The following is a 25,571-nucleotide window of genomic DNA, read 5'->3' as shown; positions in this document are numbered from 1 at the left end:
GGAGCCATCTACATGCTTATCTACATGAAACACATTCTAATTCAGGGGCTGTGGCTGTGGCTTCATTGTTAGAGTAAACATTTTCCTGGCATGCATGAAGCCCTGGGTTCCATGCCCAACATAGCAGAGACTGAGAGTGATGATCCATGCCTGCAAGGTTGGTACTCAGGGGTGGAGGCAGAAGGATCACAAGTCCAAGGTCATTCTGAGTTACATATCCTGCTTGAGGCCAGCTTAGAATATATGAGGCCCCATCTCATAAAAAAAAAGTAGAGAGAATTAAATAAGTAGGTAGCCTCAGGATTCTTTTTTAAGAGTTAAAATTTGGTCAGATGAGCAGAGAATCCTGTTAAACAACACTGAGCAGCCAACAATTCAGACTGACAGGATTAAAAGGCCTGAGAACAGGAGACGGTTCATCTTTCCTGTAGTCCCTTATAGGAAATGCTTCGTGGTTTCTTTAAAACAAAACAAAACAAATCAGAAAAGCATGATTTGGGAAGGCTTACCGGGTAAAGACACTTGCCGCCAAGCCTGACTACCTGAGTTTGATCCCCAGGACTTACATGGAGGGAGGAGAAAATCAACGCCTGAGACCCTGAAAATTGTCCTCTGACCTTCACGAGAGTGAAGAGGCATATGAATGTGTCATAAACACACACACAAAATTCACACACACACACAAAATTCACACACACACACATATTTAAAAATATAACATATGAGGAAGAAGTGAAGAAGATAAACTTAAAGTAAATAAATAAATAAATAAATAAATAAATAAATAAGTAAATAAATAAATAAATAAATAAGGGGCTGGAGAGATGGCTCAGCAGTTAAGAGCACTGGCTGCACCTAGCAGTGATGGCGCACGCCTTTAATCCCAGCACTCAGGAGGCAGAGCCAGGTGGATCTATGTGAGTTCCAGGCCAGCCTGGTCTACAGAGGGAGATCCAGGACAGGCACCAAAACTACACAGAGAAACCCTGTCTTGAAAAAACTAAAAAAAAAAAAAAAAAAAGCACTAACTGCTCTTCCAGAGGACCTGGGTTCAATTCCCAGCATCCACCTGGTGGCTCACAACTGTCTGTAACTCTGGTTCCAGGGCATCTAACGTTCTCTCTTGGACTATGTGGTCACTGCATGCATGTGATGCATGTGCATCCATGTAGGCAAAACAGCCATACACATAAAAGAAAAAATAAAAAATGAATAAATAAACTCAGATTGTATAGAAAGATGAGTCTAGGCTATTGACAAAAGAATATTTATTAAAAATATGTGCTCTTTCAAAATACATATCATCTTTAGATCAAAGGAAGTTAAATAAGTATTATTTGTTCACAACTCAGTAATAAAGAGTAAATTTCAAACAAGAATTTATATTTACATGAAACAAGTATCTGTAAGTAGAATCCAAAAACCCACAAGGCATGGTGGCACACACCTTTAATCCCAGCACTTAGGAGGCAGAAGTAGGTGGGTCTCTCTGAGCTTGAGGTCAGTCTGGTCCTAGTGAGGCTCTGTCTCAAAACAAAACAAATCGATAAAAAAAACCCGAATCTTCTCTTAGAGAATATTTACACATAGGAAAGTTTTAACATCCATCATAAAACTGCAATAACTGCATGCTTTCAATCCACAATACCTCAAAACTATTCAAAATAAATAATTCTATGATAAACATTTATAGACTCCAATAAAAATATGAAATATATTAAAGCTTTCTATTACAAATATATGGCTCAAATACTATATTTTGAAGGTAGGTCCCTCCTCATCTGAGCCCTGAGTGCCTCCTTCAAACGGCCTGAGTCTTTGGAGACAAATTATAGGCTTTCAGCTGCTACCTCAGGGAGAGGGGACTGAGGACATTCAGGATAACATTTAGCTGGTGCCGCTGAGTAGAATGGGCCCTGGAGGAATCCTGATTTCTTATTTCTCCTCCAGAGCCCCTACATGTGTTCCCATTCCCAGGAGCACAGTGTGGTGATTCCATTCCACTCCTTCTAGAAGAATCATGGTTCTTCTAGTTTCTTGTGCAAGGCAGTCCTCTCTTCTTTCCCCCAGCAGCCCTTAATGTTGGCATAGAGTGTCTCCCTCAGGCACAGGGATCTGGAGGGAAGAGGGAGGTCATGTCAGACTTCATACATGCAATTCTTCAAGCAAGAACAAGAGTTATGTCCAAAGTCAATCCTAACTAGAGGTTTGAACATTTGAGAAGTGGAAACTTATGTGGAACCCTTCTTTCTTTTGTCTGTTGTTCTGTGGTGCCCAGGGTCAGGCCCCGAGGCTCCTGTGTGGTGGGGAAGTGCTCTATCACAGAGCTCATGACCCTTCATTCTTGGTAGTTGTCATTGTTTGGGAGATTTTTAAAAAGTGTGTACCTGTGTGTGTCTGTGGTGGTGGTGGGGGTAGGAGGGGTTGTCCATGTGGGTGCAATGTCAGAGGAGGTCAGAAGAGGGCATCAGATTCCTGGAGCTCGGGTTGGGTCCTCTGCAAGAACAGCAAGTGCTCTTTCCAGATGAACTGTCTCTGACCCCTGCTGTTGTTTTGAGAAGGCACTCCTGTGTCAGTCTTGGAGCACACTACTCCGATCAGATGGGCATTGAACAGTTAGTGGGCCTCCTGCTTCTGCATCCCAGGTGCTGAAGTTAAGGCTTTCACAACCGTGCCTGGCTGACCCTGATTCTTAACCCCTAAACCTAAAGCATCATTTTCAAGTGTGATTTTCAGACTAGTTGACTTAGACCTCCAGAATCACCTAAGCCACCTCATGTGGGCCCAGCACTCTGCTTGACAGCAAGGATCAGAGGAGACTGCCTGTGGTGTGGACTAGCTTCTCAGGATAACTGATTCACATTTTGCTCCTCTTTGTTCACTTGTTTTGAATTTTTATTGCCATTTATGTGTGGGGGCATATGTGTACCACAGTGGGACTGTGGCGGTCAGAGGACAATTTGCGGGAGTTGGTTCTTTCCTTCTGCCATGTGAGTCCCGGGGATTAAACTTACATGGCAGCAAGTGCCTTTCCCTGCTGAGCTATCCTGTTGGCCATTGAGTTTCTCTCTCTCTCTCTCTCTCTCTCTCTCTCTCTCTCTCTCTCTCTCTCTCTCTCTCTCTCTCTGTGTGCATGAGAGGGGGGGGGGTCCTCAGGCGTCATTCACTTTGTTTTTTTAAAAATATTTACTCATTTTTTACTTTATGCATATGGGTATTTTGCCTGCATGTATGTCTTTGCACCATGTGCATGCAGTGCTCTTAGAGACCACAAGAGGGCATTGGATCCTCTGGAACTGGAGTTATGAATGGTTTTGAGCCACCACGCAGGTGCGGGGAATCAAACCTGGGTCCTCTGGAAGAGCAGCCAGTGGTCTTAACTGCTGAGCCATCTTTCCAGCCCGTAACTGATTTTTGGAGACTGTCTCTCACTGTCCTAGCCCTCACCAATTCATTTGGTTGGTTATCCTGCCAGGCCCAGGGATCTGCCTGTCTCCCCCTCCCTAGTGTGGGGATTCCAAGCCCGTGCCACAGTGCTGGGCTGTTTTGACATGGTTCTGGGCATCAGGTCCTCATGCTTGCAAGGCAAGAACTTTACTGACTCATCTATCTGTCTACTCCTGAGCCTTTGAAGGTTAAACACACTCAAGGTTCCAATCTCTTGCTGTATCCTGTCAACTCTTGGATGAACATCCTGACATAGACAGAGCCACTTGGCCATGCCTCACCCACTATGGTGGTCTGAAACATGGCACAAATTAAACCTTCTCTTCAGTTCTTTCCATGAAGTATAGAGTGTCCCCAAAGTAACTAACGAAGGTGATCCTGAAAACTTGAGCACAAACTTGAGTGCAAAGGTGTAATTGTGGCTGGGGCAATGGCTCAGTGGATAACCTTGCTGAACAAGTCTGGAGACTGGAGTTTGGCTTCCCAGAACCCACATACAAGCTAGGCAGGCCTGGCAGACACCTGTAGTCCTGATACATAATAGGCACAGACAAGGATCTCTGGAGAACATGGGCTAACCAGACTAGCTGCCATTGACGAGCTCTGGGTTCACCAACACACTATACCACAATAGATAATAGATAAAATGGATAGACATCAAGGAAGACTCAGCATTAACTGCTGCCCACCCCCACAGATGTGCACCACACACACACACACACACACACACACACACACACACACACACACCCCCATACATACACACGCACACCATACATACACACACTCAGAAAACAGGAAAAACAAATGTAAATTATGGAGGTGTGGAATTGTAGAGCTGCAGAACGTGAAGGGGGAACAGAAATTCATATTTCCTCAAACACATCTGGACCTAGTTGGTTAAAGTAGAAGGATTTCTACTCAGTTCAAGTCCTTGTGACAAAAATGTCCACTTCCAAGGTCAGCTGGCTGGCCTCCAGGTGCATAGCCTGTCTCCCCAAGCTTGCGCCTCCTGGTTGTCATTGCTGTGTATGCAGTGATGAGGAGGGTCTGGCTGTGTGTGTGGCTGGGATTGCTCACAATATGGAGGTAAGTGTGGGATGTGAGTATGTCATGTGTGTGTGTGTGTTCTGTGCCTTTCCTAACCAGACCACAGACAGATGTACACACTTTAAAAGACACCAAGGACATACCTAACTCAGGCCAATGGACTTAGGCCTCCATGGCTCTAGGGTTCTAAGTAAGGTTGGTGCGATCCCGTGCCCACACCCATAGCTCTGGGTTGTAAGCTTGGATCTGGAAAAAAACGACAACAAAACAAAACAGTTCCATGAGAAGTTCCAGATGTTGGCTCTCCTGGAAGACTCCATGTCCTCGGATCCACCTTCAGCTCTTCCCCAACCCCACCTCTCATATTCAACTGCATCCCTCTCTCTGTCCAGCCTACTCTTCTGCACCCCATGTGCCCCACACCCACCCACCTCTTCGCACTCCTCCTGGGACACCCAGATCTTCCAGTCCATGGACCGAATGAGCTGGAACCGCAGTTTGTGGAACATGGGGCGCTGGGCATAGCTCTTCCCATAGAGGAAGTAAAAAATGTCTTGTTTAGGGGCCTGGTTGTCCTCCTCCATGTCATTGGCCAAGTACCTGGGGAAGAAATCAGGGCGTTATATGGTTCTTTATCAAAGAGGACCCAGAAGGGAGGCTGGGGGGCATTTCATCACTGGATGGCATCAGTCCTGCCTACAGTCCACTGTGGAGCTGAAGAAGACAAGCATCTACAGAGCCCACTGCTGTCCTTGCTGTTCGTGACATGAGATGACCTCTGGATTCCCTTTCAATCCGTCCCCCTCCCCTAGGCTTGTGTTGTGTGCACACACTGGTGTCAGCTCAGGCTCAGCACCTAAGGGTTTGGTCTCCTTCCCTTCTCTTCCCCTCCTTTCAGTGGCTGATACAATCAACTTTTCTGAGTTCTCTTTCCACTGCCTCATGGTATAGACAATGCCCTTTGTAGGGTTTGTTGGATGAATCAGTGAACAAATGAATGAATGAATGGACAAATGAATGAATGAGTGAACAAATGAAAGTGATAGTTAAGGCAAAATGTAATACTGATAACTTCTTTGACTGAGTAGTATAACCTGACCACTCCCAACATAAAGAATTAAGGTGTCCCAAGAATGAAGGGATATTTGACAAAGCCCCGCCTTCAATGGGTGTGCTGTAATAGGACTTAGGAAAGGGAGGGGCAACACCAGAGACTATAATCCCAAATATCCTACCATGATAGGAGTCCATTGCAATATTGTTGGAGGCAGAAGCCGGAAGATCAAGGAAGGCAGCCGAAGGGAGGCGTTGCCAATTTTTCATTTGATTTGAATTGTCCTGATATATTGCCCAAGTTGTCCCCGAATGCCTGAGCTCAAGACATCATACCACCTCAGTCTCCTGAGCTGCAGGACGCTCCTCATCATGCTGATTGGTTTCAGAGTTTGAACAGACTTTAGGGGGGTTAACTGTCTCCAGGCACACAACTGTGAGATACTCGCATAGAAAACACAAGATCAAACCGAGGGCAGGGCATTGGGAAGGAGCCAGCCAGGGATGGAGGGAGTATCAGGGTGATGAGGGAGTCAGGTTGGAGAGCACCTGGACAGAGGGCAGAGTTTACACTGGGCACTCCAGTCTCAGGGTGGAGGATGATTCTTGGTGCAGTTCTCTGGAAGCCTGGGAGGGAGTTGCCTGTGTTTTCCATACAAAACAGACCCACTAGACTGAGGACAGGTTGACAAGGTAAACCAGCAGGGAGCATTTTACCCAGGACTAGTGCAGCATCAGGAAGCCTGAGATGGACACCTGTCATGGAATCCAGGAGAGAAGATGGGACGGTGTGTGGTGTGTTCAGTACAGGGCAGACAGTAAAGGAAGCGCTGCAGCCCAGCGCTTGGGGATCACTTTAACTCCACCTTCCTCTCCTCTCAGGAGGGATCTGTGTTAGAACATAGCCACATAGTTTCATGCCCTCTCTTACCACTCACACAGACACTAGCAAGCCGCCCTCTGAGAGTCTGTCTTAAATCTCTAGCTTTCAACTGCCCAGATTTCTCAGTTCTCCAAGTGAGTTTCCAGACTCTCTGCTGGTGGGCACACATCTCTTCCTCCATCTGCCCTGCCTCTCCAGGGCTACGCAGAGAAACACTGTCTCAAAAACCAAATCAAAACAGATAGAAAAGGAAGAGGAGGAGGAGGATGAGGATGAGGATGAGGAGGATGAGGAGGAGGAGGAGAAACTGAGCAGCAACCATTTCAGATCACCTGCCCCCTTTAAACCCCAAATCCCAGATCTTTCACTGTTTGCTCTTGTTTTGTTGAGTTCTTTCATTTTATTACTTTATCCATGCACGGGTGTTTTCCCTGCATGTATGTCTGTGCACATGTGCATGCTTGGTGTCCAAGAAGGCGAGAAGAGGGTTTCAGAACCCTTGGAACCACAGTTACAGATGGCTGTGAGGCCCCGTGTGAATGCTGGGAATCAAATCCAAGTCCTCTGGGGAAGCAGGCAGCACGTTAACTGCTGAGCCCTCTCTCTAGCTTCCTGTTCAGTCTTTCAGTGTGTGTGTGTGTGTGTGTGTGTGTGTGTGTGTGTGTGTGTGTGTGTGTATGCAAGTGTGTGCAGCATGTATACATGTGGGTGTGTAGATGCATGTTTGTGCATGTGTGCCTGTGTGGAGGCCAGAAGTGAACATCAGGTATTGATCCTCGGGAACCATCTACCTTGTGTTTTTATATAGGCCTCTCCCTGGAACACAAGTCTTGCCAGTGAGTCTAGGCTGGCTCGTGAGCGAGTCCCAGGGATCCTGATGTCTCTTCCCTCAGCATTAGGATAATATCCACATGTTACTACCCATGGCTTTTCATTTGGGCTCTGGGGATCTGAACTCAGGTCCATAAGAATGTACCTTGAGTGCTTTACCAAGTGAACCATCTCTTCAGTGCCTTGCTCAGTGTTTTAAATGGACATTAGCTTGTTTTCCCTCATAAAGATACAAAACTAGGTATATGAGAGATGAAAGGTCAGAGGCTCAATTCTCATGACCCAACATCCAGGGCAGGGGACAGTGACCAACAGGAGGAGGCAAAATACTCACAGAGCCAGGAAGAAGTGGATTGGCCTAAACTGCCAGGAGAAGAGCCCTGCACGGCTGAAATAAGCTATGACCATAGACAGGAGGTACTGATGGAGAGAGGAGACAGGGAAGGAGAGGTCACACCCTGGAGAGGGAGAAGGCAGGGACAGGGAGGGGAGGCTGAGGTGGGTGACATGAGGCTCAGAGAGGAACCCAGAGTTTGGGGGGCCTGCTGGAGTGGGGAAGGGAGGTGAAAGGGGCCTTCAGGTGGGCCAGGCCAGAGGGAGCAGGCCCTCATTGCTCCAGCATGGCTGGCTCTGGGGCAGTTCTGAGGGAGAGCTTAGGACAACAGGGACGAGGAGGTCTTTGCCTGTCGGGAACAAAGGGTCCCAGGGAACTGTGAGGGGAGAAGAGGCAATTCCCAGGATAAGATGGTGACCGTGGGCTCAGACCCCGAGGACCCCAGAGAGGCATGGGCCTCCTGTCCTCTCTGTAAGACACTGTTGGGCCCTGAAGGGAGACACTGGCAGGATATCAAGGGTCAGGACTGTGTGGCTTCAGAGAGAACTGTGGAGGGACAGAGAGGACTGTGGGTCAGGGAGGTCCCTCCCCAGGCAGGACAGGATCTGGAGCCCAGCTCAGCACACCTTATCAGACACTCTCAGCATCTTGTCCCAGGCCAGGAATTTTTTCACCACGGGATCCTCTGTGAATGAAGCACATGTGTCATGGTGTGAACTGGAACAGCTTGGGAGAGAGGGCCATGAGAACCACCTCCCTGGGGGAGGGTCCAGGTAGGAACCCAGGATTAGACACAGGAGCAAAGGATGGAACAGGCACATTTGGCAGAGATCCACCTGAACCTCCTGGCGGAGGCGCTGAGAGAGGCTTAGAATACAGTGGCCTGTATACATGCTTAGATGCCTTCTATGTATATGTCATTCTGGAGTCAATCCAAGGTCTTGCATATGCTGGACAAGACTCTACCACTTTTGGGGAATATTATTTTAAGGTTGTTACTTTCGTTTATGTTGTATTTATTTAACTCTGTGAAGTTGTGATACTGTGCTTATCTAAAATACATGATGGTGTAATAAAGAACTGAATGGCCAATAACAAGGCAGAACAAAGGATAAGCAGGGCTGGCAGGCAGAGAGAATATATAGAAGGAGAAATCTGGGATGAAATTAGAAGTAGCCAGAGAAGGAGGAGGACCCAGGGGCAGACATCCAGCTACACAGCAAGCCACAGAGTAAGAAATAAAGAAAGGTATGTAGGAATAGAAAAGGAAAAGCCCAGAAGCAAAAAGTAGATAGATTAATTTAAGAAAAGCTGGCTAGAAATAAGCCAAGCTAAGGCCATACATTTATAATTAAGAAAAAGCCTCCATGTGGGATTTATTTGGGAGTTGGGTGGTGGGCCCCCAAAAGTGCAACAACAAACAACACACCACTGAGCTACATCCACAGCCAAGGACAAAGACGTCTCAACAGCTGACGTTCCCATTTGATGTCACATAAGGTTATGAACATGGATGTGTCGCCCTTGTGTGGATGAAGACACCCCAGCTCAGCAAAGTTAGAGCTAAGTTACAGTTGGGGTGGTGAACTCCAACCTCTCTCATTTCCATGTGGATCTATGTCAACTCTAGCCTAAGCCCCTGCCACCTATGCGTCCCTAAGAATCAACTGAGCTTGAGTCTCCCAGGCTGACAGAGCCCTGGCTGTGAGGGCAGCTTTCCCATGAGGAAGGAGGTTGACCAGAAGTTCCCTCTTTTGCCTAAGGAGGGAGTCATGCAGGTGTCACCTACCCAGCAGCCTGGTGAAGACTTTGTGGTGTTCAGGCCTCACTGCAGACACACGCTGCCTCTTTAGTTTCATCCTGAGCCCACACAGTGTCTCCACTGACCACACCGGCTCGGGTTCAGGGCCCCAAAGCTCTGCCAGGTCATCCTCAGAATCTGATGACAAGTCCCTCTTCCTCTTTGGGCTGGCAGATGGAGGCTGGGGGCTGGCCTCCACTCTTGGTTCTAAGTGAAGAAACCACACCCCTGTGTGAAGCTCTGGCTTTGATGACCTCAGCCCTGCCTCCCGGCACCCCAAACACCCCAAACCTCTTCAGCTTCTGCCTGTCCCCAAATATTTGTGCCTTTCCCTCTGTGCTGATAGCCACCTGCCCCTCATCTTGTCCCCATCGCCTCTCCCTGTTCCTCAAACTCTTCCTCATTAGAGATGAATTGTCCCCATGAAAAGGAAGTCTCTTCCTGTGTCCCCTCTTCTCTGTCCTCTCTCTGACCCTTGGTTCCTAACCCCTTCCTTGTTCTGTAGATTTTCTGTCCATGTGACGTCTGTGTCTGACCTGTTCTCCCTGCTTCCTGGGCCCTCCTTCCTCCCTCCTTCCTTCTCTCCTTCCATCCCTCCCTCCTTCCTTCCATTCCTCCCTCCCTCCCTCTCTCCCTCCTCCCTTCTTCCTTCCTTCATTTCTTCCTTCCCTCCTTCCTCCCTGCTCTCTCCTTCCTTCCTTCCATCCTTCCTTCCCTCACTCCCTCCCTCCTTCCTTCCCTCCCTCCCTCCTTCCTTCCCTCTTTCCCTCCTTCCTTCCTTCCCTCCCTCCTTCCCTCACTCCCTCCCTCCTCCCCTCCCTCCCTCCCTCCTTCCTTCCATGTCCTCCCTCCTTCCCTCTCTCCCTCCCTCCTTCCTTCCCTCACTCCTTTCTTCTTTCCTTCCTTCCTTCCATTCCTCCTTCCCTCTTTCCCTCCCTCCTTCCCTCCTTCCTTCCCCCACTCCCTCCTTCCCTCCCCCACTCCCTCCCTCCCTCCTTCCTTCCCTGTCCTTCCTCCTTGCTGCCACCCTCTCACATCTCTTCTCACACAGTCCCCTCACCTGATGGTCCTGAGATCTCCCCATCCACCACCACCCCAGTTGAGGACCTGGTGATGCCAGGCTGAGGACTCTGTTCCTCAGAACACAATGACAGTTGGCCAGTGGTCACGATTCTCCCAACCTGTTTCCTCCTGTCCACAAATCCCAGACTCTGATCTATCCCGCCCTCCTCCCTGACTCTCGCTGAATCCACACATGATGTCCCTTCCCTAGTCTGAGGAGATCTCAAGAGTCGAGCTCTGAGAAGACACTGCTGTCATTTGCCTAGCCCTGTTGAGTGTGGCCCTTCATATCAGGAGGTCAGGAGCCTGTGATGCCATCAGCTTTCAACCTGAAAACCAGCTTCAAAGAAAGCTTGTGTGATTTATGGATTAATGTGTCCATTTTCTCTCACAAACTAGGGTTGACATGTCTCCTGCCACTGACATAGACTCATTCTACGAACAAAACCATCTTCCATGTCTGGTTCCTACTTTCCCCTTTGTGTGCTGGGTAAGGGATGAAGGCTGGAGAGGTGCCTCAGTTGTTAAGAGTGTTTGGTGTGCAACCACAAGGACCTGAGTTCAAATCTCAGTAACCACACAAGGCAGACACAGACTCTCCAGTACCTAAAACCCAGGCAGTGTATGTGTGTGTGTGTGTGTGTGTGTGTATGTGTGTGTGTGAAGAGGGGACAGGAGTGAAGAACCAAAGCACCCCCATTTCAAGCAAGCCCCTCACCCCAGCTTGAAACAGGCCTGAGTTTCAAAATTCTCAGAGCTGCTGATATAGGTCCCAGGACAAAGTCAGGATGTTTGAAGAGCCATCTGGGAGCAACTGATTAACCATAGAATGCCCCGATGCTGGAGATGGTCAAAAGTACAAAGTCAGGATGTTTGAAGGACTATCTGGTAGCAATTGATTAACCACAGAATTCCCCAATGCTGGAGGTAGTCTATAAAGTTTAACAAATAACCAGTTAAAACTACAAAGTAAGATAACATAGAAATTCTGGAAAGCCCCTAAAACTAGAGCCAATCAGAATTATACCCATACTAGCACCCCTAAATGATGTAACCTTATGGTTTTTGCCTTTAAAAACTGAGCTTGCAGAGGGGTGGGCACCTCCTCTAGTCTCCGCTTTGTTGGGGTGCTTGACTGAGGTCCCAGCTGCGCAGCTTGAACTGCTTCAATAAACCTTGCTTTTGCATTTTGGTGAGTTGGTATCTCTGGTGGTCTCTTTGGGGGGTCTCACGCCCAGGGCACAACATTTGGGAGCCCGTCCGGGATTTTGGGGGGCCCTAGAGACCACAAGCCCCGAAGGTTTACACCGGCTGATCAGGTGAGTCTGTCTGTCTGTCTTGCTTGTTTGTTGTTTCTGTTTTCTGTTTCTCCTTTCTGATTGCTGCCAGCAGCTGTCTGTATCTGAGAGGTTCCGCTTTGGTGGCCGCACTGTAAAAGCAAACCCGGAGGAGTCGGGAGACATCCCCTCTTCTTGTCTGGGTAAGGTCTCGAGTTTGAGGCCACTTTGCCAGGGACCCCCGAGGGTCCCATCTGTAACCTGGAGGAGTCAGGAGACATCCCCTCTCCTCGTCTGGGCAAAGGTCTCCAGTTTGAGGGCACTTTGTCAGGGACCTGCAAGGGTCCCGTCTGTATCTGGGGATTGGGAGACTCTGTCGACGTGTCCCTGTCCCATCTGTAGGTCTTTGGCATAATCGAGGCTCCCTCTCCGGACTCCCATCTGCCTCGACCATCTGTCAGCGGAATTCTGTAAAGGGCCCTTGTTCTTCCTTTTTGTCCGACTGTCTTGTTCGTCAGTGTAATTTGTTATATTTCTGCTCATCACTTGTTTGCTGACACACTGCAGACCGTGACACAAGGGGGTTTTGTCTGCAGGCGCCAGGAGAGCTGTTTGTTGTCTTACGTTATAAAAAAGTTTTGTTTACATTTCTGTTGGAATGTCCTACCTATATGAATACGTAAGTGTGTAAAAAATGTGGCCCCATATATGTGTGTCTTATGCCTGAGCTTGTGTATGCATTATGACTGGATGGTATGTTGTGGGCTGGATGGCCAGCAAAAGAGACAGAGGTCCCTTTGGTTGCTTTCTTGCTCTCTGGCCAGAGTTCGGGCAGCGGGCAGGAACTAGCAGCAATGAGTCTGGCAGGCAGCGGCTGTGCAGCCCAGGGTGCTGCTGAGTGGGCTAGGAGGGCTGTGAGCACCACAGGGCCCAGACTCAGAGGCTGTGTGAGGACTAGGCATGGCTGGACACTGGGGTGGGCCATGAGCACTGTGGGGCCCTGACATGGCCAGCAGGTTCGGGCTGGGCCCCTGTGCAGAGAGCCATGGGGCAGAGCTGGCAGAAGCTGGCAGGGGCCCCAGAGGAGCTCAAAGAGTGGAGAACTAACTGCCCCTCCAGGGTCACAGCTGAGGAGTGGCCTACAGGTCTGTGGGCCCAGCCAGGGATAGGGAATCCCAGTCTGCCACTCTCATGCACTTGGAAATCTGAGGTTAACAGCAATCTTTTGTCCCCATGGTGCACGCCTTCCCTGTCCTCTTCCTCTTCCATGCTGTTGGGTGGAGCTCCCAAGACCTGCCCTGGGGCTAAAACCTGATTAAGGTCTGGTTCCAAGAATAAAATGTCACTGCCTATGGTTGCTAAGTTACTGCGACTATGTTATAAGGCTAACCAACAGTTTCTTGTCTGTGGTTCAGTGCTGATGCAAATTTAGAGTTATTCTTGTTATGGTATATGCATGTATTTCTGTTCTTGTTTAAAATATTGTAGCTTTACAATATATTCTAGACTATTGAGGGAAATCGCAAGGGTTTCTATGTTTAAAAAAAAGCAGAATTTATCTGGAATAAATGTCTGAGGGATCAAAGGAAAGGACTTAGGGTACATAAAAGGTTGTAGAAAGTCAGAGAGGATATGATGTAAACTATGTTTGCTATGATTTCTTATATCTGCAAATACTGAATTTAAAAGTTAATTCTGGTTGGTTTTCATTTTTAAAAATGGCTAATGATTCTGCAAACTGCTTATGTATGTATGTATGTGGACAGGTATGTGACTTGGATTTAACTATATGTGTAAATGTAAGCTAGCTTTAATGGTATGTATATGTATGTAACTTGGATCCAGCTGTTTATATGTATGCAAGTAATTATTGTTTAAAAAACATGCTTTAAACAGCAACCACGTGGTGACCTCATGGGCAGCCATATGAATGGCAGCCATCTTTTACTAAGGTTATAAAGATCTACTCAGGTTAACACCTAAGTACTTATGTCTTTACCAAATGTTTAACAACAAGTTTCTAGAGAATTTAAATAGATGGCAACATATGTTTAATAAATAAGTTATTTAATAAACATTAAAGTTGCACCTCAATGCTTTTATACACAGGAATATACCTTGCTCTGGCAGCTAAACTTTGTAATTTAAGATTTACCCATGTAATAAAATGATAATGGTTTTAAAGACATAAAAGGATCATAGGAAACAGCTGAGGTTTGCAAATGTATGACAGGACTAGAGTCCCAAAAAGAGTCTAGTTGCAAAGGCGGACCTTAGCAGTTTAAAAAATGCCAGTGCCAGATGATGATCACTGGAAGCACCAGCCATAATGAAATAAAGCAGGCAGGCTATTTATGTGCTGCCAAGGATAGGGTCACAGTCATAAGCTCCACATGTTAACCAGGAACTGGGATGTTCACTTCTTGTGATTCAGCAAGACAATGACCTAAGCAGTCTGACAAAGGGCTTAAAATAGCTTCTGACTCCATGAGTCTTCATCCTTGGAGGGTTAAAAAAAAATCTTTTTACTGGGGTGGCCTAGGACCACCTGTATGTCAGATGTTTGCATTAAGATTCAACAATGGCAAAACTGCTGTTATGAAATAGCATTGAGAAAGTTAAAAACCAGTGACTTAGAAAATGTTTCTCCTTACCCAAGGTACATTCAGGCTTAAGAATGTTGTCTAGCCTCCTTGTATTTGCTAAATTTGTTAAGCTTAAGCTATTTGGATAAACTGATTCATATATGTTTTATATTAATGTTTTGTTTTAGTTTCTTTACTGAATCCATGTTTGATGCTAAAAGAGCTTCAATTTAAAATCATTGTTTTTAAGGCTACTTTTGTAGACTGTTAAGGAACATAAGTAAATAGTCAGCCATAAATAATTAAGTTTTTTTTTAAATTGTAGTCAGGCTAAGTACTGATGTAATATTACAGGAATAAGCTTTACTCAGTTGCTTGCATATGTTTTCAGGGTAGAGCTTGAAACAAGTAACTAGAAACAAAGCTTGTATATTCAGATATACCTGGACAGCCCTCATACTTCAGAGATCTACAGAATATGGCATTTAAATGTTGATCTAAAAACTTATTATATCAGACAGACTTCCAGATCCTAACAATGACCCAAGGTCTTCAAAGAAGATTACGTATAAGGCACCACAACATCTCTGCCTGGATTATGGCAACACTGACCACAGGGCAAGATGCCCCAATGTAACGCCTGCCGCCAGGACCCAGCCCAGACTGTGGACAAGCAGCAGGACACTGGAATTGATTGCACCCTTTTGCCTGGACAAATCAAGGTCAGTCTTCTGTATCCCTATTCCACAGGAAAAATACTCTGCCTTATGGGCCTGATGGTGGAAGAAGATTGATGCTGTTCTGACTGGTGCCTCCAACGCTATGGAGACCTGGGTATGGACTGGTCCCTGTCATTTATAGAATTGGAAGTTGCTTGGTCTGTACTCAGATATAATTTATCCTTCTCAGATCTATGATAGTACTGACGGCTAGGCTAGCTATAACTTTGTCAGCTTGGCAGCATCAGACAACAAGATCCTTCTGCAAGGCTATAGCCAGCTTGTTAGTTCATTTTTAAAAAAATGTTCTAAGATATAAAAATTTAAATAAGTCATAAAGTTTCAGATATCAGTCTAAGAAAGGTCTGAGGATAGAAAAGCTTCTGAGCTTTAAGGATCTCAAAAAATAATTTAAGATAAAAAATGTTTCAGATTGCTTTCCTGTTCTATGATATAATGATTCAGAGCTTAACATTTAAAAGTCCTGATAAGCTGGTAGACTTATGACTACTTACTATTCAGTCACAAGCTCAGCATTTTAGATTTGTCATCTAAATATATCTAAATATAAACCTAAAACTGCTTCTCATCAGGTCAAAACTCTCTGTCCAATTTATACCTGGCTCTCTGGACAGAAGGAAAATGCACAAGCTTTTAACCCAAATCTGTAGTTCTTGTTGGGACTCAAAGGTATAAGTCCACTTCTGCTGTTTTACAGATACCCATTACCTGCTTTGTCTACAATATGGATTTCAGTACAGAATGGTATAGGCCTCAGAGGGTTAAAAGAGTCATAAAACTTGGATCCACTTCACAGAGGTCGGAAGGACCCCAGATAAGTGCAGATTCCTAAGGATGGTATTTTTCCTCTCTCCTGGTCTTGGGACTCCTGCTCTTCCCAGTTACTAAGGGTATGGGCCAAACTGTTGTGAGATGGTCTGTATGTCAAATGTGTTGCTGATTGGTCAATAAATAAATCACTGATTGGCCAGTGGCCAGGCAGGAAGTATAGGCGAGACTAACAGAGAGGAGAATTGAGAGAACAGGAAGCTGGGTGAGAGAGACATTGCCAGCTGCCATCAGGACAAGAAAGATGTAAAGTACCGGTAAGCCACAAGCCATGTGACAAGGTATAGATTTATAGAAATGGATTAATTTAAGCTGTAAAAACAGTTAGCAAGAAGCCTGCCACGGCCATACAGTTTGTAACCAATATAAGTCTCTGTGTTTACTTGGTCGGGTTTGAGCGGTTGTAGGACTGGCAGGTGAGAGAGATTTGTCCTGACTGTGGGCCAGGCAGGAGAACTCTAACTACAAATGGCACCCAACGTGGGGCAAGAGTTTCCACCTAAAACCTGAGTAAAAAGATTCTAAAACGGAGCTAAAAACAGCTCCTAGTTGTCTCTTTTAAGCTAGCGGCAGCCTGTGTGTTTGAGCTACTATGGCAGGTTCCTGGCGTGCATGCTCGACCTGCAGTATGGCGGGAATGAGGCCTCTACAAGTGGCACATTAAGCTGTGTGGTGGATTTAGCCTTTGCTAGTACAAAACAAAAAAAACCCAATAGGCTCAAGCTAATATAAAAAAATAAGCCACGTAAAGATGGCTACCACACAAAGAATCTGGATTATATTCTCTTTGATATTCATAACTAAAAAAAACATTTGATTACAAAAGCTGTTGAGTTATGCCAAAATGTATATATATATATATATATATATATATATTTTAATTTATTTTGCAATACAATTCAGTTCTACATATCAGCCACGGATTCCCTTGTTCTCCCCCCTCCCGTCCCCCTCACCTTCCCCCCAACCCCCCCCCCCCCCCCCCCATTCCCATCTCCTCCAGGGCAAAGCCTTCCCCACAGACTGAGGTCAACCTGGTAGACTCAGTCCAGGTAGGTCTAGTCCCCTCCTCCCAGGCCGAGCCAAACAATCCTGCATAGGCCCCAGGTTTCAAACACCCAACTCATGCAATGAGCACAAGATCTGGTCCCACTGCCTGGATGCCTCCCAAACAGATCAAGCCAATCAACTGTCTCACCCATTCGGAGGGCCTGATCCAGTGGGGACCCCTCAGCCATTGGTTCATAGTCCAAAATGTATATTTTAAAGGTACCTTGACTTCAAAATTTAAGTGTAAAGATATGTTGCTTTAAAAAGGAGGCTCTGCTTTTGTTTCCACAGAAAGCCAGAGGCTATGGATTTGTTCCAGATTAAGATACATAAGGTTTGACCAGCCAAGACCTCCTGAAAGGTCTCCGATGATACCATGGCCCAGATGATCCAACATCCAGAATGGTTTGAAGACAACTGACTCAGACAATACAGCCTCATGGACTACTGCATGATCCTAAAATTTTCTTTGTGTCCCCATAAGATACAGCGTCCCCCTCCAACAGAAAGTAGTAAGAGAAGCTATGCCCAAATTTCCAAATATACCAAACTGACTTTGGAGATGTGTAAAGGTTAAAACCTTCCTTTTTAAGAAAAGAAAAGGGGAAGTGCTGTGGGATGGTCTGTATGTCAAATGTGTTGCTGATTGGTCAATAAATAAATCACTGATTGGCCAGTGGCCAGGCAGGAAGTATAGGCGAAACTAACAGAAAGGAGAATTGAGAGAACAGGAAGCTGGGTGAGAGAGACACTGCCAGCTGCCATCAGGACAAGAAAGATGTAAAGTACCGGTAAGCCACAAGCCACGTGACAAGGTATAGATTTATAAAAATGGATTAATTTAAGCTGTAAAAACAGTTAACAAGAAGCCTGCCACGGCCATACAGTTTGTAACCAATATAAGTCTCTGTGTTTACTTGGTCGGGTTTGAGCGGCTGTGGGACTGGCAGGTGAGAGAGATTTGTCCTGACTGTGGGCCAGGCAGGAAAACTCTAACTAAGTTCATAAATTTTAACTTCTGTTCCTAGTTTAAATTTGTCTCAACAGATTTCTACTTGGCTGGCAGACACCTCCAAGCTTCAGTCACTGACTCCACTGCTCCAGACGACTGTGAGCTCCGGACTTGCTAAAAACTGATGTGGACCAGCCCAAGTGAGTGGTTGTTTCCGACTACTTTGGGAAGCATATCGGTCTGTGACCCTCAATACCCAGTAAGACCCTTGGAGCAGAGTGGGACAGGAACTGAGCAGCTGGGCTTCTGTGCTTCTACCCATGGTGGGGTCTCAGGGTCCAGATTTTCTATCCCAGATGGTCACATTTACCAAATGGGGAAAATACAGGAAGTAGGGGCTGTTGCCATACAAGCATGTTGACTGGAGTTGACGCCTCCAATACCTCCCACAAAAAGTCAATGGGTGTGGCAACCTTTCTGTAATCTCACTACTCAGAAGTGGAGACTGGGGAATCCCATAGCCAATCTGGCTGGCCAGGCTAGCGGGTGAGCTCTGGATTCAGGGGACTCTGAAAAAGTGGAGCATAATTGAGGAAGACATCCAATGTCAACCTCTGATCTCCACACACATTCACTCATACATGTGTGCGCACTTATACACACAGTCACCCACATACAAGCATGCATGCATGTGCATGTACACCACACACACACATTAAAAAATTTAATTTCCGTAAATATAGGAAATAACACTTTTAGGAAATCAGACACACACACACACACACACACACACACACACACACACACACACACACACACACACACACACACAAGCCTGAGAGGTCCTAGTTCACTGTCCAGATGCAGACTTCACAATTCACTGAACAAGAGGGACCAGGCTCAGCTTAGAGAAGCCAGTAGTGCCCTGAAGTGGAAGGCACTGAGTGGGGTCTCAGAACTGGAGGCCATAGTCAGAGAATGTGCAGTGGGCACATAACCCTCCACTGAGAGCATTCAGTGTACAGGAAAGTAAAAGCCAGGGTTGGAGATCGAGGCAAACACCACGCCTATCTTCACCTTGATCTTCAAGACATCCATATACAAGGTTGCCACTGGAGGCACAGTCATGTTTCATCTCCTTGTCACTTAAACTTACAGGGCTGGAGAGATGGCTTAGTGGTTAAGAGCACTGATTGCTCTTCCAGAGGACCCAGGTTTAATTACCAGCACCTGCATGGTGGCTCACAACCATCTCTAACTCTAGTACCAGGAGGATCTGAAGCCTTCTTCTGGTCTCCAAGGGTACTGCACACATGTGGTGTGCAGTCATACATGCAGGCAAAACACACATACATATAAAATAAAATACATTCTTTTTAATTTATGTTTAGTATGTGCATATATGTGGATACATATACATGTGCATGTAGAGGTAGACATTGGTCTTACTCAGTTGCTCTCCACCTTATTAAACATTTAAGATGTATTGTATTTGGGGCGGGCTTGGGTAGGTGCAGAAGTCAGAGGACAGCCTGCTGGGGTCATCCCTCTTACACCACCACATGGGTCACAGGGCTCAATCTCAAATGGTCAGGTTTGGCAACAGGTGCCTTTACCCATCTCACCATCTTGCCAGCCCTCCACCTTGTGTTTTTGAGACAGTTTCTACTGAACCTGGAGCCTGATGACTCATCTAGACTCACTAGCCACAAGTATAGGAGAATCTACTGTCTCCACCTCCCCAGCTCAGATGACAGGCCCAGGTCACCCTTCTTTGCTTTGCTTTGTTTTGTTTGGGACAGGATTTCTCTGTGTAGCCCTGGCTGTCCTGGAACTCACCACGTAGACTTGTCCTCAAACTCACAGAAATCCACCTGCCTCTGCCTCCTGAGTGCTGGGATTAAAGGTATGCACCACCACTGCCTACTCTTGATGATTAACTAGTGGCTAACTCTGCCCTCTGATCTCCAGGCAAGCTTTATTTGTCAGAACACTGCCCAGCTCTTTGTTTTTTTTAACATGGGTTCTGGGGATTTGAACTCAGATCCATATGCTTGTATGATAAGCACTTTACTCACTGAGCCATCTTCTTAGCCCCCTGGTTATCATTTTTCCTCCATTGGGAGAATACAGGAGCAGGCACCTCCTGGAAGCCACGTGGAGAAGTTCTAATTACGTGTAGGATGGGTCCCCACAGTGGATGGACTGAGGGGTCAAGAGGAGTGGAGAAGCTGTGCATTCACAAGTGAGAAGGCCCAGTACTTACGATTGAAGAAAGCAGATTCAGATGGCATGGCTCACAGAGGCAAGCCCCAGGACCCGGCCATCCATGTAGTTACCTGTAACAGAATAACAATTTAGTACATGGCATTGATGTGTGATCCTAATTAGTCTTATTAAATAAAAACCCGGAGTCAAATATTGAGGGTGAAAGTTGAAAGATCAGAGAAGCAGAGCACCCAGCCACCAGAAACTTCTTACCTCCACGAATCCTCAGACCAAGTGTGGGTGGCAGGGGTGGGGGATGGGGTGTGGGGGGGTGGGGGTGTATCCTGTCTTTATGAATCCTCAGACTGAATGGGTGACATCCTGTCTCTACAAATTCTCAGACTGAATGGGGAGTGAGGAATCCTGTATCTGTGAATCCTCAGACTGAATGAAGTGTGAGATCCTGTCTCCACCTCCCATGTGCTGGGATTAAAGGCAATGAGCCACTACTGCCTGGCTCTGTTTCTTTTTCAGACTAGTTCAAGCTCATGTAGCCCAGGGTGGCCTTGAACTCCTGATCTTCCTGCTTCCTTCTCCCAAGTGCTGGGACTAAAGGTGTGTGCCACCACTGCCTGGCCTCTATGGTTAACTGATGGCTAACTCTGCCCTCTGATCTCCAGACAAGCTTTATTTGTCAGAGCACAGACAAAATATCATACAACAGGGCATTGTTACTGTTCTAGAGGTAGAGCATGGGGGAAGCTGGTGGGGGAAGGATCAGAGACTGATAGGATGTCATTCTACACAGGCCTGTAAATGTGGGAGCAAGTCCCCACATGTCTCACCTAAGCCCAACTGACCATGATGACACACACCTGCAATCTCAACACTTGTGAGGCTGAGGCAGGAGGATTGATGCAAGTTCCAGGCCAGCCTGGGCTACAGAATGAGACCTGTTTCAAAAACAAACAAACCACATGGGGGGTACTGGACTGGTTTCTTAGTTGGTTAAGTGTTGCACAAATATAAGGACCTGAGTTCAATCTCAGCAACCACATTGCAGAAAGAAAAAGCCAGGTATATAGCATTTGCCTGTAATCCCCTGTGCTGGGGAGGCAGAGGCAGGAAGATCTCTGTGGATTACAGCAAACTCCAAACTAAATGAGACCCTTTATTAAAAAATAAAGTGGAGAGTAGCTGAGGGAGACATCTGACCTCTCGTGTACACACACACACACACACACACACACACACAGAGAGAGAGAGAGAGAGAGAGAGAGAGAGAGAGAGAGAGAGAGAGAGAGAGAGAGAGAGAGAGAGAGAGAAGAGATAACAATGGTGGAAAGTCTGTAATGAATTGATGGGCAGTCTTGGAATGGACATTTTTGTTTGTGTTATGTGTATGGGTGTTGGGGTGTTTTTTCTGCACACCAGAAGAGGTCATTCAAATCCCATGGGACTACAGTTATAGACGGTTGTGAGCCACCATGTGAGTCCTGGGAACTGAACAGCTGCCAGTGGACATGCTCTTTAAAAGCAGGAAGCTAATGAAAATCACCATGAGATACCACTTCACACCCATGAGGGTGGTGGTAATAAAGAAGTTGGAGAATAGCAAGTGTTGGCAAGAGTGTGGTGAGCACTCTATATTGGTGGCAGGATTGTGAAATGGTGCAGCCAACACGAAAAATGGGTTGGTAGCTCCTCAAAAAGTCGAACAAAGGATTACCAGATGACGCAGCAATCGCCCTCCTGGACGTTATCCAGTCAATATCTGCAAGAGGTACTCACACAGGAACTTGAACACGGATGTTCATGGCAACTTTGTTCACCATAGGCAAAAAAGTGGAAACCCTCCCAGCATCTATCAGCAGATCATTGAGTATCTGTCGGTAGATGAGTGCATAAACAAAATGTGATTTATCCACAATTAACCTTAAGGTGAGATGAAGAGCTGGGGAGATGGCTCAGGAGGTAAAGGTGCTTGCAGTGAAAGCTGGATAAATTGAGTGACATCCCCAGGGCCGAGGTCAAAAACAAAACGAACATACAGACCAGCAGATGTGGTAGCGTATCTGGAATCCCAGCACTCCAATAGCAAGATGGGAGGAGGGCAGAGGAGACTGCCAGAAGCTCATAGGCCTACAATCTGCCTTCAGGAAGCTTGCTGACCAGATACCCCAGAGTACCCAGCACAGGAACAGCACAAGACCTGCCTCAGAAACAAGCGGAGCAAGAGCACTAACTCTCCAAAGTTGTTTTCTTGACCACACACGCATCACAGCATGTGCACTCATAAACAAATGAAAAACATTTAAAATGAATGAAATGCTGATGCGTATGTTCTATATACACATCAGGTATGTACATCCAGAACACGTCTCTCCCATTATTGTCTCTCTGCCCAAAATGCACCCTCTTTATTTGCTTTATGACCATAGAGTTGGTCCTTGTAAATCCCATTTTATGGTCCTATCATCAGTTCTTGCAAATAGGAGATGCTATGTGAGATCAAACCACTATTTACTCTCTGAGTCCCTCCTTTAATTAAGGCAACTGAAAGCCAGAAGACTCCCCCAGTCATATAGTGATAATTGACAGCTGGAGCTGAAGCCTGGACCTCCTGATGAACCACTGCATCAGCCACTTCCTAGGTGGCCTCTTCCCTTCACTCCCTCCAAGGTAAGGGCACACAGTGGAATTCTTCATTCCGAGATGCAGCTTCTTTCCTCTTTTTCCCCCAGGCCTGTGATTCCATCTTGGATCACAGCTCACTTATTCCATTCAGGTCCTTTTTCCAGTTTCTGAACAATGTCCTACCTTCCCACCGCAGGCAACATGAATGTCTGCCTGTACTGAATTTCTGGGATGGGAGAGCTGTGAGATGTTCTGTTTGCTCAGGAGGCCCTGAGGTGAGGTCTGATGTCTGGCCCACCCAAATAGGGGATGGTGCCAGGTGTTACACCCGGAGAAGTTGACATTTACTCAGGAACTAGAATTATGAATCTTTAATATCAAACAAGGAAACTTGTTTGTAAGTATATAACTTGCCCAACATCACACACACTCTCAGAATGTACCTGCTCAATTTTACATCTATCCCCATGGATTTTTTTAGCCTAAGTTAGCCTAAGTGGGGTTGATATATATTGGCCTTATCTTTTATAGCACATGTTTGTTAGTATTTTATTTTACTTCACAATTTTCCTTTAAAATATTTTGCAATGGTATGAAATATTTGTGTAAGTGGATTTACAGTCCATGTACTCTTGCAATAGTGCATTACTTTTTTTCCTTTTAAAACATATTTTGTGTATGGATATTTTGCCTTCATGGTTGTCTGTAGAACATGAGCATGTAATGCTCAAAGACGCCAGCAGAGGGCACCAGATACCTTAGGAATGGAGTTATAGCCAGCTGTGAACCACTATGTGGGTGTTGGTAATCCAATTTGAGTCCCCTAGGAGAGCAGATGGCTTAACTGCTAAGCCATCCATCTCTCCAGCCCCAAGAGTACATATTTACATCAAGGTATATTATGACCATTAGACTTTCAACACTATTAATTTTAGTTCCATATTTTTAGTATCTTCTTTGATAATGTGATTTGCATTACATAGTTTGAAAAAAGACTGGGCTGGGGAATGCAGCTCAGTGATAGAGCATCTGCCTAGAATCCTCCAGTGAGGGGCTGGGGTGTGGCTCAGTGGTAGAGCACCTGCCTAGAATCCCCCAGTGAGGGGTTGGGGTGTGGCTCAGTGATAGAGCATCTGCCTAGAATCCCCCAGTGAGGGGCTGGGGGGGGTGTGACTCAGCAGTAGAACACTTGCCTAACATACAGGAAGGCCTGGGTTACCAGCAACGAGGTATAAATAAAAGATTAAATTTTGCTTGTAGCCATATGGTAAAGTGTTTTCCACCCTTCCCATTTTAAAGAGCGTTTTCCTTGAGAAAATTCACGGCAGATATACATATTGTCTCTTTGATACATATCTGGGTTTTTTGTTATTATCTAAGCTTTCTGCCCTCATCTCAAGCAAGGACTTCCTTCCCTGAAAGACCTGAGAGTCCCTTCTTTGCAATGTAAACCTCAATGAAAAGAGCATCTCCATTTCTCTGTCACCTGGGGAATTTAATCAAGCTAGGAGTCTATCTTGGACTTAATAGCTGTAACACTTATGTCTGTTGTACTGAGTCATAACACCTGTAGCAGTAGCAGGCACAATTGCTACCTGATGCTGCTGCTGGAGTTCATATATTACAACATCTGCCAAGTGCCAGGGCCACCAGTGGGTTAAAGGCCAGGACATTAATCTCTAGTTTCTAAGCTGGACACAATAGACCTCTAGGTCAGGACTTGGAGCCAAAAGCCCCTAGGCCTGCTGGTCCAGCCAGCAGACCGTGGGCACACAAGTCTTTGCTTACCCAATTTCTATCTGAGCAGAGGAGAAGGGTCTCGGCCTGTTGACTGGTGACCCTTGTTCTGTCTGTACACATCGAAATCTTATCTTACTACAAAATTATATAGGCTTGAAATGTCCTCATTGCAAGCAAGGAATTCCTTTTCTGAAAGACCCGAGTCCCCTCTGTGCAATGTAAACAGAAGGTTCCCATCTCCCTGTCACCTGGGGAGTTTAGTCTGGGCCTCTCATTCAGTGATGTAACTACCTGGTTGTAACAGGGATGTGGGAGCTTTTGCTTCATGAGATAAGGATCAGCTCAGATGGACACTTCAGTTACTAGGTGACGTCAGGACGGACCTGGGAGAAGGTGCAGCGTCTTGAAGAGCAGTCCTTCCAAGGAGGAGGAGTCACCCTTTCTCCTGAGACCATTTGCACTCTGCAGTGTCTGTGGAGCTATTCAGCAATGCTTCCTTCTTCTGCTGGTTCCTCAATAGTTTATCTAAGATTGGCACTTTAGGGTGGCTTGGTGCTTCTTCTATGATGGAACTCTTACTTTCTGCATCGGCACAGAGAACTTTCTGGGTTGGCAGATTTTGTTATTAATTTAATGCCAACGTCTTTATGAAGGATCAGACCAAGAACACGGTTGCATTATTTCAGCAAGAAATTGATGAATTGTTCATCATATTGGGCCGTTTTTGAAAACTTGTCATTGTTGCCTGATCCTTTCAGAGGTCATATTACAGGTGGCTGTTTTGTTCTTTCTGGTTCTGTTTTTTAAGAGTTTCTATGCATTAGTCATGCGATCTAGAAAACCCACCATTTGTGTTCTCTTCTTTCTTTGTAAAGCATTGCTAGGTATTTCTTGTGCCTAGTATTTCAAGGAAGTTTGGTTAATTGAGAATGACACACAATTTCCTTTCCGTCTGTCAGAATCTTCCTTCTATTTCAAGAGTCCCGGGCCTAAAAAGGATTTGGGTAGTAAACCGCAGGCCGTTTCTCCAGGCTCAAAGGGAGTGAGGACAAACACCTTCGTGTTGAGAACAGGCCTAGGGGCGGCCATTGCT

General features: G+C 46.1%; 1 protein-coding gene across 2 annotated transcripts; it reads right to left on the bottom strand.

Annotated features, from left to right (window-relative positions):
- Nucleotides 1–1,294: 1,294 nt before the first annotated feature.
- On the bottom strand, nucleotides 1,295–25,570 carry LOC128120404 (speedy protein E4A-like). 2 transcript variants are annotated; one of them, XM_052754347.1, is made up of 8 exons: nucleotides 24,770–25,570; nucleotides 20,160–20,232; nucleotides 9,388–9,606; nucleotides 8,225–8,283; nucleotides 7,599–7,684; nucleotides 4,929–5,097; nucleotides 4,641–4,743; nucleotides 1,295–2,115 (listed from the first exon to the last, which is right to left on the bottom strand). In XM_052754347.1, the coding sequence occupies exons 2-7, from the start codon at nucleotides 20,185–20,187 to the stop codon at nucleotides 4,684–4,686; spliced, it is 621 nt and encodes a 206-aa protein (XP_052610307.1). In that variant the 5' UTR covers nucleotides 20,188–20,232; nucleotides 24,770–25,570; the 3' UTR covers nucleotides 1,295–2,115; nucleotides 4,641–4,683. The 2 variants fall into 2 exon arrangements, 1 of the variants encoding a protein (XP_052610307.1); XR_008221865.1 differs by lacking the exons at nucleotides 7,599–7,684; nucleotides 8,225–8,283.
- Nucleotide 25,571: the final 1 nt, after the last annotated feature.

This window comes from Peromyscus californicus, unplaced genomic scaffold (assembly GCF_007827085.1).
Source record: "Peromyscus californicus insignis strain IS unplaced genomic scaffold, ASM782708v3 Scaffold_2__1_contigs__length_46816999, whole genome shotgun sequence".
NCBI classification, from domain to species: Eukaryota; Metazoa; Chordata; class Mammalia; order Rodentia; family Cricetidae; genus Peromyscus; species Peromyscus californicus.
Note: the sequence above shows the minus strand (reverse complement) of the source record. Positions and strands in the feature narration are given on the sequence as shown.

Coding starts and splice junctions, on each gene's coding strand:
- LOC128120404 (XM_052754347.1), bottom strand. CDS start 20,187: ATGCCATCTGAATCTGCTTTCTTCAATC. Junction 7,685..8,224: donor TGCTGAGAGTGTCTGATAAG/GTGTGCTGAGCT, acceptor TCTCTCCATCAG/TACCTCCTGTCTATGGTCAT. Junction 5,098..7,598: donor ATCCACTTCTTCCTGGCTCT/GTGAGTATTTTG, acceptor TTTCTTCCCCAG/GTACTTGGCCAATGACATGG.